This window comes from Python bivittatus, unplaced genomic scaffold (genome assembly GCF_059951505.1).
Source record: "Python bivittatus isolate LINGU-HERP-01145 unplaced genomic scaffold, Pbiv_v1 ctg000700_np1212, whole genome shotgun sequence".
NCBI lineage: Eukaryota > Metazoa > Chordata > Lepidosauria > Squamata > Pythonidae > Python > Python bivittatus.
In genome coordinates this window covers 95753035-95767328 of record NW_028277098.1, presented here as the reverse complement: position 1 = coordinate 95767328, position 14294 = coordinate 95753035, and the positions used below count along the sequence as shown (strand labels likewise).

At 41.8% G+C, this 14294-nt stretch overlaps 1 protein-coding gene across 5 annotated transcripts in view; it reads right to left on the bottom strand.

Moving 5' to 3' along the window:
* Positions 1 to 1498: 1498 nt before the first annotated feature.
* SS18L1 (SS18L1 subunit of BAF chromatin remodeling complex) overlaps positions 1499 to 14294 on the bottom strand; it is a 34164-nt gene continuing 21368 nt past the window's right edge. For 3 of the 5 annotated variants that reach the window (XM_088153768.1, XM_088153765.1, XM_088153767.1), the window contains 4 exons: positions 12247 to 12348; positions 10642 to 10734; positions 10183 to 10302; positions 6755 to 8078 (listed from right to left, as the gene is read on the bottom strand). In XM_088153768.1, the coding sequence (XP_088009894.1) occupies positions 7819 to 8078; positions 10183 to 10302; positions 10642 to 10734; positions 12247 to 12348 (575 nt within the window). In that variant the 3' untranslated portion in view covers positions 6755 to 7818. Of the gene's footprint in view, positions 5614 to 6754; positions 8079 to 10182; positions 10303 to 10641; positions 10735 to 12246; positions 12349 to 14294 lie in introns of those variants that run through there. The other 2 variants (XM_088153766.1, XM_007440087.4) reach the window with 1 other exon arrangement.

Below are 14294 nucleotides of genomic sequence, written 5' to 3'. Positions count from 1 at the left end.
ATGAATTACGTACATTTGCTTTTTTTTTTTTTTTTTTTGGTGAATGAATAGCTTTCGATACTGAAGCTAAATGGCAGGCCGTCGAGACTTGGTTGCTAGAAAGCTATTACTTGGATGGGAGACCACCAGGAAATCCCAAGGCTGTAGGAAGTCAATAAATACCAGGAAAAAAGCAGTGGCAAACCACTGACTTCCTTGCAATGGAGTGCCTTGCAGATATTTTGACCAATTCCCAGAATTCCCACAATGCGTCCACAAACTAGCCAGTTAGGTGAATCCCACCAATGTTACTTTACTGTTCAGGGGCTCCCTTTGGACTACATGCTAACCTGTGGTTAAGTGAGATGTACTGAATTCAACCTAATTTATTGCACTAATCATACTTGCTGGATCTGCACAAAGACACAGAGCAACATGTAACCAAAGTTAGTTGGCCGGGGATTCACACAACATAGCAAGCACCCATTTCACTCATTTGGGATTTGCAAATTGTATGGACTCTGCCAGTGTTGCTTATCAGCCCCATGGCTTAGTTTGTTATCTGATCAGAGTTTGGTAAACCATTAGAAAACAAACCATGGCTTAGGTGGTTGTACAAACACACCGATATATTTACGCAAGGTGTATTGGTGAAGGCAAGAAAAGACAGCTGAAAGCCGGGTGGGATAGAGATCTTGCATTTCAACAACCTGGCTGTGGTGGATCTGCCAGGAGTGGGAATCGTAGGCCGAATAAAGAACCGAAGAGAGAAATCTTTATCATTTCACTTTCCTCAGCACTTAGGGCTGATCCGCAATTGCCCCATGCGAGGACAGCCCATCAAAAATTTCTCGGGGGGGGGATGCACAGTCGTCCCCAAACTATCCCCAACCAACTGCAAAGGCAGTCTCCACCTTTTTTCTCTTGTTCCACATCAGAAATGCTGTTTTCCTACTTCCACTGGCCCATCTTCAGGAAACTGCTGGAGCGAAAAGTTGTGTTATTTATTGTTCCCGTATGGATGGCCAGGAATGCCCTTCGCTTCCCATTCAGTAACTCCATCAACTGGGTTGTATTTGAAAAAGATCGATTGCGCCCATATTGCGCCTCCAAGTTGGACTAAGTTAATCGATCTTTAAAAGAACAATTGTTCCAGTATTCTTGCCAGGATGATAGGATGCACAAGATGGTCAGTTTCTCAAGCCTACCACAGTACTGGTTATCAATCTACTTCCAGTTCTCCTAGCATGAATGTCTGCAATGACCAGGTGGTCTGTAGGAAAACAGATCTCTATGAATTTCAATTGATGATGAGAACCATGCATTCAGCCCCGTAATTAACTGTCACCAACTGGCAGGTGACAACGGTCATTATGGTTGTGGACTAGAATTCTGTTTTTTACTCTGCTTAAACCAGTGTTTTTCAGCCTTGGCAGCTTGAAGATGTGTGGACTTCAACTCCCAGAATTCCCCAGCCAGCATGCTGGCTGGGGAATTCTGGGAGTTGAAGTCCAGACATCTTCAAGTGGCCACGGCTGAAAAACACTGCTTTAGGTCAAGTGCAACCCCACGCCGAGTACAGGAATCAGATTAAAGCATCACAAATAGCTATCTATCTAGCCTCCATTTCAAAGAACCTTATCTTTCCCCAAAAAGATGATTAGTGATTCTTCTGACACCCTGCAGAGATATTAAAAATTCCAGGAATGCAAATTTTCTGTTCCAGATCACACTTCTAAATGTTACTCTTGCATAAAAGAGAAATGGTGAAGCCTGACCTCAATAATTACAATTTTACATTTTGAAAAGTGACATTAAAGCTTTTTCTCATGCAATGATCTTTACTTGAAATATTTCTGATTATAAATAGAATGTAATTTATCATTTTCATTAAACCTGCAATTTAAAAAAACAGAACTAAAACAGACTTCAAATATGATTACACCAGTCCTTTTAAAAGTCTTTCCGTCATACGAAAAAGTGCCATTGCTCGGCTTCACAATCAAGTCTTTTTAACCTAAAGTGTATTTTAACATTCTGTATTACAAAACAGAAAATATGGTACAAGTAATGAAAGTGTTAAAATGCTGGCATTGCCTCGTTTTCACATCAATACATAAAAATCACCACACATTAGATATCTTGTTATTAACAGTTAGAAATATTAACACTAAATATCAAGTATAAATTAGGAAATAATGTACAAACTATTTCCAAAGCGCGTTTTCAAATACAATTTATATACAACATTCAAGAAATTCTTAATGTAAGACATTTCCAACAGATACTATGTTGCTGTTTGTATACATTAAAATGCTGCTGTGGCTTTTTCCAAAATGATTTTCGGCAATGCTAAAAAAAATGCCCATTGAAGAAACAAAGATCAACGCTGGTAAAAAGCAATGTGGGGTGCATCTTTCTGGATCCACAACTCTATTGTAAAGGCAGCCATGTTCCCACTTATCCCCTGGTGGTATTTAAGAAGCATAATCTGCACCAGTGTTTCTCAACCTTGGCAACTTGAAGATATGTGGACTTCAACTCCCAGGATTCCCCAGCCAGCCTTGCTGGCTGGGGAATCCTGGGAGTTGAAGTCCACACATCTTCAAGTTGCCAAGGTTGAGAAACACTGGTCCACAGTATCAGGCCATCTCCCCTCAAGGGATGGTACCCAACCTTGGCTGATCTTGAAAAAACTAAGCAAGGTTGGACTTGGGTAGTACATGGATGGGAGACAACCAGGAAATCCGAGGCTGATAATCTAGACTGGGAAGTTGATGAAGCCATCCTGAAAGAAGGGAATGCAAACTCTCCCATGGGGTTGCCCAGAAAACAACATGGAGCTGTCCATGAAGTCATCCAGACTTTAGCTCAACTGGAGGAGTGCTCTGATTTTGACTAACGGTGCAATTTTCATCCTCTCCTTTCAGCACCAATAGCCACGAAGTAGCTGCAGACTATAACATTCCATTGCCTTTTTCAACAACTTGTAGAGGGCGTCGTCTGCAGCTAGGACCGTGCAGAGATTGCTGCGGGAGGAGTCAGAGGTCACCCACCCATTCTGCTCTATCATACAGCAGAATATATTAGAGAGTTTTAGCTGTTCCTAGTGGAAATTTATCTTTCTTTAAAGGAAGAAAAAGAATAAAAACTAGGAAGACATTGTTCCAGCACTCAAAATGTCAGTTTTCTTGGGTGGGGTGGGGTTATAGTTGTTTAAAATGTTTGCTTTTCTATAGTAGCACTAGATATATTGGGTTTCTTTTAATTGATACCTTTTTAATTGGTTGTTTATATATATATATTGGTTCATTCTTATTTTGTAAGCTCCTTTGGATGAAAAAGAGAGGAAAAAAAATACATTTGGCCAGAGCATATCTTGCACAGCACCTTCGTTTTTTTAATAACTACTAACTTAGTACCTATGTAAGTAGTTTGGCCATTGATGTTCTTATTTATAGATGCATCTTTAACATTCCATTGTTTCTATAAACATTCAAGGGCTGAGATTTTTTGAGGGGGTTCTCATCTGTATTTTCTGTAGATTCATTTTTTTCCACGTTAGCACAATCTAAAATATTCAAAAATGTAAATGAAAGCATATTGAAAATAAGTCCTTAAAGAATATTATAGGCTACATTCTTCCATACCAAGTGAGCAGATTTGGTCTATCTGTGGAAACAGATTTTTCACAGCATCAGATATATCAGGATACAAAGGTTATATATGAGAGATAAGTGATATTCAGTAGTACGACAAGTCTGAATTATACTGCATCTGTTCTGTTCTGTAGTTCTGTTCTGCATCCTTGTACCAAGCTGACCAGCAGAATGATAGGTACTGTAGTTGGTCATTCTGGCTGAGAATTTTGGAGCTGCAGTCCCAGGACAATTGGAAGACACAAGAGTGGGGAAAGCTGGCATGCTCCGGAAGCTTGTCTAGGCCCCTAGCTCTCCCTACAGTTCTCTGGATATTAAATCTTGATTAAATTAATGTCTTAATTTAGTAATCCCTTGGGACAATTCCAGTCACTTTGAATGGACTAGTTAAGTATCTCACCCAGTTTATGAATGTAACTACTTAAGATAAAACACCTAGAATCAAGTCACACTTGCTCCATAATCCTATGATTGTATGATGGGCTGAGCAATGTCTGGGGCAGGGTACATGGCTGGCTCCTTTTTGAACATGAAGGATGGAAAATATGTTGCAGGAGAGGACATGGAGCCACTATAGAAAATGCAGTTATTCACTCAGAGGCTTTTGGTGTGCTGTGAACTGTGCTACTTGATTAAAGAGACTGAGATTGCAAAGAACTGGTTGGTCCCTCTAGAGTAGCAGTCCCTATTCCCTAACCATATTCTGTGTTCAGCTATAATGCTAAGCCAGAATTCTTTAACCATGGTTTGTTGAACCCGCTTCATATGTCTTCTGAGGGTACAACATATAAACTACACTAAGCCAAACGTATAGATATCAACCAATGACTCAGTTCACCCAATATGCTAAACAAAGGATAGGCAACTTTTCTTGGGTTGGGGACCAATTTTTTAAAAACTGCATTTTGGCCTCACAGGGTGCAAAAGATATGTTCTGGTGGTATCAGTGACTGGCAGAAGAAAATCAGTGTGTTTTTTTGGGAGGGAATTAACTAAGGTGAAAATACATACGGTAAATGGCTTAACCATTTTAATTTGCTGAACAAAAGCTGAAAATCGCTGTACTGAAAATTAAGCAATCCTTCCTAGAGGTTCCATATACATTCCTTGTAACATTTGCCAATGTTTCTGCAGTTAATGCTTCCTTGGTATTGACTTGTTATGAGTCATAAGGCCATCATACATCCTATCACTGGATCTGTTCAAGAACAAATTCCAGTGATCAAATAAATTGAGGATTAGTTACTGCTGTGCAAAATTACTGCTGCACATCAAGAATATAGAGCAAATCTCAAATTTATATCCCTGCATTTCCGCAGCTAGGTTCAAATCATATATCAATTAAGTATTTTTTAAAATACATCGAGCCCAATTAGGATCCAATGAAGACCAATGCATTTCAGAGGAAGTGCACCCAGATTAGCTGAAACGTATCTGGGCTGAGATCTTCCAATGCCAAGCCAGCTGGATGAACAGAAAACAAAAGATATATTCAGTTACCTGCTTGTCATACAACACTCTTCAGAGAAACACCTTCCAGCTGGGTGGTGGTCCATCCGATCTGGCGGACGCTAGGTTGGGGATGATCTTGTTAAAACAATAAGCAGGTCAACAAATGATATGTGGCCTCTGCTGATTTCTAGAACGAGTTTAATACATCAAAAGAGGAGGTGGGAACAAGTGACGGAAGAACCTCTGCAAGTATTATTAACAGCACCAAAATGTACCAAACCATTCAAACATTGCCTTATTACCAGTAATGCACTGTTTCATATCCAGCATGAAATGAATACTATTTCACATACAAACGCTTCTTTGTGCTACAGCGGTTTCCAACATCTTACGATCCATCAATCATTTAAAAAAAAAAAAAAAACCTTGCCCATACATCCAAGTTCCAAAAATGGACATAAATATTGAAACAAATTTGACACAGGCGCTTGTCATTTTATTGCTGATAGTTTCCATACTGGCCCTGTTAAACAATGGGAAAGAGAATAGGAGAGAAAAATTAAATGTAGAATTCTACACACGATATAGAGTATGTCCTCTTTTTCTATTACAGAATTCAAGGAGGCTGAAGGCAAACTTTCAAAACATTTGTCAGATCTTCCCAGCAACGACCAGGGCTGGAGAAAAAGAGCAAAGAAGCAATCTTCTCTGAGCTTAGATGAATAAGGTTAGGAAAAATATTTGAAGGGAGGACAGAAGAATCCCAGCAAAGTAACTCTGTTTTTAAAGGTGGAGCCTATTGATAGGCAATTCGAAGCCATTCGATTCTGGCTACCTTCATCCCTGGCTTCCAGGGGCATCCACAGAAAAGGAGTAAGTCAATGCATGCCAGAAAGGGGCAGAACTTCAGTCACATGGTTGCAACCCCCAGGTTGACTTTTTTCATCCCATCCTTATGGATGCTCCTCCTTTTGATACAGCACAAAAGACCCCAATCTGTTCTAAGAAGGTGGGCTGTCTGCCCTTAGTTATCAGTGTAAGAGTCACCTTTCTCCACTACTGCGCTAATGTGCCATCAGCCACATCCTTAAATTGGTCCAAAACACTTACAATTTGCTGTCCGCCTTGCCAATCCCTATCTTGACTCTAACGTATCTGTTTCAAATCACTGTCAAATGGTGTTCTCCTGATTTGTTCTTCTGCCACTCCTTATGGACAAGGTCTCTGCTCTTCTGCTCTACCTTTGCTGCGTCCACATGTGGTATGTTAACAGCTGGCAGCAACAAAATTCACCAATCCGGACATTGCAGCAGGGATGGGGAGGGGCCGAGCTTGGGGTTTTTCCAAGCTGATTTGCCTCTGCCCACACCCTAGCTGAGGATCTCCCCACTTAAAATAATATGAAATAAACTTATGGGACGAAGGTACCAAAGGGAAACGGTCCAAGAAGAGGAAGGCAGATCCTGCTATAATTGTGCAAGCCGGGGCCCACAGAGTGGGAGAAGTGAAACTGGCCAGCTGCTAGATAACTAGCATTCTCCTACTTTAGGGCAGTTTTTTTCAAACTTGGCACCTTTAAGATGTGTGGACTTCAACTCCCAGAATTCCCCAGCCAGCATGGGGAATTCTGGGAGTTCAAGTCCACACTTCTTAAAGGTGCCAAGTTTGAAAAAACACTGCTTTAGGGGAAGAGTGACTGAAACTGACAGAGAGGGAAACTGGCAGGAGTAAGAAAAGCAGAGATCATCATCTTTGGTTATCTTCTGATCTCTGCAGTTAAGGAAAAACAGGCTGCTGAATCTTGAAGGCACATTTCAGAATAGGGTTAAACTGGGTTAATGCAAAAACTCCTCCTAGACTTCTTCCAATAGAACAGTGGAGATTTGTGCTCTCTACCTTGTTGGAAATCTGGAGAGAAGTTGGTGTCAGAACAGAAAGCTTGGGGAGGAATGTTCATGAGCTAAACTCCAAAAACAAAGTGCTAATGGAGAAGGAAAACGTTGGAGCATCAGTGGCTGTGGTGGAGGCAGACTGGTGACCAGACCTGGACTTGTAGGTCTGTACTTCCCCACATTCCCAAAACACACCTCAGTCACACCCAAAAGAGGCCATCTGACTTCACTTCCAAGATAACAGGTAACAAAGCATCACAGATGTTACACAACTTGAAGTTGTATTTGGATGGTGTTGGAATAAGGAGAAAGTACCTCTTGAATAAGATTCAGATAAGGATCTCAAAGCTTTCTCATTCATGTCCTGGGGATGAGATGAAGGCAACCTCATGGCATAAGGGGGAAAATTGAGTTGCCAGAGCATGACTGGGCCATAGTTACGTACAACTGAGGATAGGGCCAAAGAAATCTAATACTGATAATTTTTCAAACACCAGCCTCCATCTCTGATGATACAAGTAGCAAGAAAGACTTTTTTTTTTTTTAACTTTAAAAAGAATACTCAAAATTTCATTAGATCTTGGTGATTTCTCTCTCAAGAAACCTCACATGTTTTCATCCATTTTCATTTTTTAAGAAGTGCTTCTTCTGGTTTAGTTTTGGAAGCTCACAGACACCCTATGGGAATATTGTGGGTGCAATGCTGTTGACCCTGAGATGAAAGTAAATTTCACTAAATATTTCAGAGTAAACATAAGATTACCTTCAGTATACAGTAGAAATGCTCTCAACCCAAATACTCTGCTCTGAAAACGAGTTGCTCAAGCAAATATGTCTTATTTCCCAACCATTTCCATTCTGGAAGAAACTTCTCCTGCCTGGAGCTTCCCCAATGCTATTTGGTCCATGATTCTCATTTTGCCCAGCCCAATGTTTCTCATGTCAGCTCCACCCCTTCCCAAGATTACCTGCTCATAGCCATAAGACCTCTGTTGCTGCGCAGCTGGCCCAGTTTGTGAAGCTCTGTAGCTTCCATACTGTTGGCCCTGTCCTTGTTGGTAACTAGAATACTGTGATGAAGTTCCTTGGGCAGGACCTGGAAAAAAAAAACAGCAGAAGTCTTGGCAAGAGTTCAAAAGACAGAGATCAAATCCCAGCTTGTGGGCACTTTGGCTTGCTGGTTTCCTGTGAGCAGATTTTTCATATTTAGCAATCAGGAAGCGATCAGGGACTTAGCAGAAGGAAATGGGCAGTCTTTGATGGCCTGGAATTTCTCTCCAACCTTTGAAATAGGGTGAGTGTAGGGTCAGAGAGAGGACAGTTGAGAAAAAGTAGAACTTTTTAGTTGAAGCTGTAAAAGTGAAGCACCCTTCACTTAGCAGGAAACAAAGCAGAGGCAAAGTTCGTTTATACTTATTCTTCTATTGCAAAGAAAACCACTGGGGCATGTCTATGGAGTCCCCAAAAGTTATGCCTGACTTGAAGCCTTCTTCCAAATTTAAAAATCTTAGAAATCCCAGTCTGTTGTCCAATGCAACAATTTCCAGAAGACAGCAGTATATAATCTGTTGCTGTAGGTCTAAAAAAGAATCTTGGGTACTCTCAAAGAAACAGACGTAGGCTATGAAAGAACATAGTACATCTGTACAGCTTCAAAATAACCCTTTTGCTCCAAGTCTGCTTTATATTGACCAGATGACTGTTGTCTTTATTATACTGTTGTCATTGTAATTATACATCATACAAGGCAACGCTTCCAGAATTCTCAGCTAGTATGCATCTTGGCTAGGAGTTTTGGAAATGTTAGTACCTCAAGAGCAGCATAAAGGAGAAGGCAGCCTTCACATGCTGCTTCTGAGGTTCTCCATGACTTAATGGATCTCTGAGTAGAATGCCTGGGTGGTACCTCCTCAGATTCTGAAACTAGAGGGGAGATCCTGATGGATTGACAGGCTGTATCTAGGGAACCATCAGGGTGTTGGCCAGCTGAGACCATTCCTAATGCCTTAGACTTAGTGCAGGTGGATGCTGTCTCATATAATAGCCAATTAGAGTCTGGCCTTGATTGAGGGCCAAGGCCTAAAACAACACAATTAAAAACACTAAGCAGGGGAAAACTATGTATCTCCTCAAGAGGAAAAGGTGTAAAGTACACCAAGCTAGAACTCTTGCTCCTTAGGAGCATCTCCTGGGCCTCCCTCCTTGTTGGAAATAACTCTCCTGCTTCCCGACCTGCCTTTCTTCAGCTCCTAGTACCTCCTGTAGAGCCGTCCCTGGCTTTTGATTACTGACCTGGATTTCAGCTCTGGAATAATGGACTTTCTACTCAGCTCCTCAAGCTGTCTGCCCTTCTGGCTCTTTCCATAGACCTGACATACTTTTTGTTCCATTTGAGAGACAAGAGCCCTCTGACGGGTCTCGTTTTGCATGAAAGCCTCTGTCTCAGTCACAACCATTAGCTCGCGTGTTAACTCTCTTTATGTACTGAACTCATTTACAGCCAGGCTAATTACAGCAGTTAGAACCAATGTGCTAATTTACTTGTGTCTGGTCACCCGCTCAGCCTTGAACTAAAAGCACAGTGACTGGAGTGTTCGATTTAGTCTAGACTGGTGTGGAAATCTCCACTCAGTTACCAATCTTACTGGGTAACCTGCAAGCCAGTTGTGATGGGATAAACCATGGGTTCTTGAGTACATCACCACTGGGTGGTGCCAGGCCCAGCCCAAGAACAACGATGAGGCAGTCCAGTCCAGTATAGTTCCTTTATTAGCTTACGCCCTAAAGACAGAAGCTCGCCAGCTATGCTAAAGCAACTAGTGGATATACCCCGTGAGACTCTAGGGAGGGGCTAGCCTAAGCCTCTTCTTCTTCTCATGGTCTTGTTGTGGACTGAGAAAGCGCTTGCCCTGTACCCTCTCTGGGAATGCACTCCCTCCCTCCTGATAGCCTTGATCTTCCATTCCAGTATCCTCCTCGCACATGCCTTCCTTTACACCTGGCAACACACCAAACCACCAAGGAACGAACCACATCTGAACCTGGTCAGTCTTTTTCAGCGCAATCGGGTATGAGGACACAAGGGTTCTGCAGATAGACCCTGCTCAGAATTTCTCCCAGCCACCCCCTGCGACACGGAAGCCAGAATCGACGTTTTCTGATTAGGAGGCAAACGAAACCCAGGACGGAGATGTTCTCACCATATCCTTGCTGTTGTCCTGGATAACTTTGTTGATTTGAGTATTGCTGCTGGGAATATGTTTGCTGCTGGGCAGCTCCTTGCTGGTATCCGGTTTGCTGCTGGCTGTACTGGGAGTTCCCTAAAGACCACAGATCAGCACAATGGATTGGCAGTGTTACAATATACAGAAGGGGGGTTAGTACACACATTCTTTTTCTCAGTTGTCACACGGGAATGTCTATTTTAAATGTGTTGCATTTTAAAAACAGATGTTACGGATGTTTGCCTTGTGTGAACTTTTACTCTTTTCCCACTTATTTAAAACATTTACGTGTGCAGGAGAGAGGGGTAGTGGGGCGTGTAGCTGTGGATTGCCCACCCCTGCAACATGGAGAAAATGTACCCTCCTACTGCAAGTAAACATGCGTATGCATTTTTGCAAACTTGGTATGATTTGCAAGATCACTCAACCCCCTACCTCCTTCGTAGTAGTGCTGTGTGGAATCCTCAAATGATCGATCATAGCTTTGCTCCGAATAAGACGACTGCTGATACGCATAATCACCGTGGCCTATTCTCAGATGGCGAAAAACATAAAAGGCAGCTATGTCAGAAACAGACTTTAAAGAAAACGACATATGCGTTAGAAAAGGAAGAGAAATGCATCACAAGCAGCGTAAAAGGGAGAGGGTGCCCTTAACGCTACATGTCTATCTTGGTTTTTGCATCGAACTATTACAACTTGCCCAAAAGCATCCTAAATATTGGAGTTTGCTGAGGTGCTCCAAACTCTTAGAGACCCTTTGCACTCTTTTACAAATTGCAATTCTCCAGAGGAAAAGGGAAACGCTAGTAAATTCCTCCAGTTCGGTAGAATGAGGTGACCAAAGGCTACTTGGATGAAAGCACCTTGATTGGCGAGGAAAAAGATAGCCGACCTGGATTTCTAAAATAAGAAGCGTCAGAGACTTCAGAGCGATTTTAAGGGCCTGAATTTTAGAGTGGTGAAGTTCACATCTAGTGAGAGACAGTTTGCCTTGTGAAATCCTCAGGGGGAGAGAAAATACAGTAGAGTTTCTCCTTATAGGTCTCTGCCCCTTTTTTGTCATCTCGACAAGACAGCTTCACTGCCTCTGGGGCTACTTTTTCCACATTTACTTTCACCAACTCGGGGTTGTGACACACGTAAAAAGGGCGGGGCTTCAGTCACATGGTTTTGGCCACCATCTTGACTTTTTTGGCCCACTCCCTACCGGCAGCCCTGTACTAACTCTGCTTGCGTCGTAACAGATCTCACACAGTCTTGCAAGGGAAATGACTACTCAGAGGAGCTGCTAAGGTGCTTTGCATGCAGTCTCCATATCAGATGTCATGTCCCTAGCCTGGTGTCTTCTAGATGCGTTGCAACCATTCACAATCAGAGAGGTCTGCAGCAAGCTGGAATTTTGTGAAAATCACTAAAGGCACATTGTGATGTCACAATGCAAACTCCATTCTTTACATACTTGCATGTGATGTCATGACCCAAGTAAAAAGGAGTGGAGGTGGCACTCCTGAGGTTGCAACACACTTTTTGTGGCTTGCCCCTGCACCTTTCCTGTGGACTCCGGTACCCAAAATCCCCCAGCTAGCATGGCCAACGGCAATGTGAGGAATTAGCGGAGTGGATGATTAAAAAAAATACAGAAGTTACGAAGGAAATTAAATGTGCCATTAAAATCAATGATGTTCCAGTTTGAACATGGCTAAAAAGATCGTTTCAATTTGGTGGACATTTTAATTGGTTCCACCTCGTCTAAAATCCTGGTTCGATGTGTATTCACTCCCTAGCTACGAGTCCATCTGTTCTCCTGAAATTGCTGAGTAAAGCGGTAAAAGGGATGGTGGTACAGGTTAACCTATCCTCCATGCTGGTGACCTCTCAATGTGTCAATGCACATAATTTAAATTAAAATCAATGATATTCAGGTCGTAGATTCAGGGCACGAGAACTAGCCTCTAGCTGATTTTATTTTAGATGTCCGAAGCCTCTTGCAGTTCAGCGGCATGTGGGAATATGTCTCCCACTGTCCATTGCCATTACCATCAGGATAATATTGCTGGTTCATGGGTTCTGATGATCCTTGTCCATGACTGTATTGCTCACTATAATATTCCTCCTGACCCATGTACTGCTGAGAGGAACCTGAAAGACACAAAAAATATTAGCAGCAATAGCAGCATTGAAAATTCCTACATTTGGGTTGGTACTGAAAAGAGGTTCTTATGACTCTAGCCCTAGCATATTTTTAGAGACACCTGAAGAGTAAGTCAGATGACGGAACCTTGTGAGAAATTTGGAATGAAGAGTTGGAGTATCCTGTGGTAACAAAGATGGGTTATTGTTTTTAAAAACGTTAAATATATGACTTGGGATCTTTAGATGAGATTACAAAATATTATTTTTCAAGTTTATCGGACATCCAGAAGGATGCTTAGTAAGGGCTGGGTATCAGATTCAATAAGTTGGAAGTATAAAATAAGCCAGGGAAATATGAAGTGACTCATGATCCAATCTTGTTCTACAGTTGTCCCATTTTGGTCTAAGATTGTTGAGTTTGTTGACATGGTATTGGGGTGTCGAGTGATATGGCAAATTCAGTCTATGTATGAATAACTTTGAGCATGAAACTGAGCAAACTCAGGGAGGCAGTGAAGGACAGGAAGGCCTGGCGCAATATGGTTCATGGGGTCACGAAGAGTCGGACACGACTTAACGACTAAACAACAACAATGAATAACTTGGGTTCTTAATGCAGTAGATTTGTTTTACATTGTTTGTGGAGCAGAGTTTCACTGGAAAGGTGGGTGGCCGTATAAATTTCATTAATAAATATATAAACAAACTGGATTTATCATGCATTCATAATCACTCAGCTGGCACGGCCAATAGCAATCTGGGAGATTAAAAAATACAGAAATGTTGAGGGGAATTAAATGAAGCGCCATCAAAATCAAATATATTCATGTTATGGCTTGACCATAGCTAAAAATATCATTTTCTAGTCTGTTAGAAATTTTAAGTACTTCCACCTGATTTAAAATCCTGGTTTGAAATGTATTCATTCCTTAGCAACAAGTCCAGTCATATAATGATATACAGTAAATTAACCTAACCTCTTCCATGCTGGTGACCTCTAAGTGTGTCAGTGCAATTTTGATGGCCCTAATTTGCATGGCTATACAATGCTGGTTGGAGACAAAGGTTTAGGGCACTGTTCTCCAATACAGTGGCCTTAATCTGAATGTCACCTCTCTGCAGTAACAAGTGTAGTAAGCAAGCAAATACAGGTAGTCCTCATTTAGCAACCATTTGTTTAGTGACCGAAGTTACGATGGCATTGGAAAAAATTACTTACAACCAGTCCTCGCACTTAAGACCTGTCGTCGCACTTACGACCATTGCAGCATTCCTGTGGTCACATGATCACGATTTGGACACTTGGCAACCATTGTGCATTTATAACAGTTGCAGTCATGTAATCACCATTTGCAACCTTCCCAGTTGGCTTGCGACAAGCAAAGTCAATGGGGAAGGTGACAGGAGGTCGCAAGTCATGGTCACATGATGTCTTGTGTAACGACTGCAGGTGATTTGCTTAACAACTGCAACTGAGGCTGCAGTCGCTAAGCAGGGCAGTCACGTGATGTTTTGCTTGACCATTTCGCTTAGCGACAGAGTTGCTGATCTCAATTAGGGTTGTTAAGTGAGGACTATCTGTAAATAAATAAACAATTTTTTAAAAAAGCACACACAAGACTTCTTAGCAGAAATTCATCCAACCTAGTTGAAGTTTGAAAGAGACCTGTGTTGCATTGTACAAGTCCTTACCGTCAAGCTTTTGGGCAGTGGCTTGAACCAAAAGCGATTCTTTTTCAAGTATGATTTTCAGAGTGCTCTTTAGCAAGATTTATTGAGATAAAAGGGGTGGGGTTACATGAATTCTGCCAACTGAACCAATTAATACATTAGAACAGTGTTTCTCAACCTTGTGAACTTTAAGATGTGTGGACTTCAACTCCCAGAATTCCCCAGCCAGCCATGGCTAGCTGGGGAATTCTGGGAGTTGAAGTCCACACATCTTAAAGTTC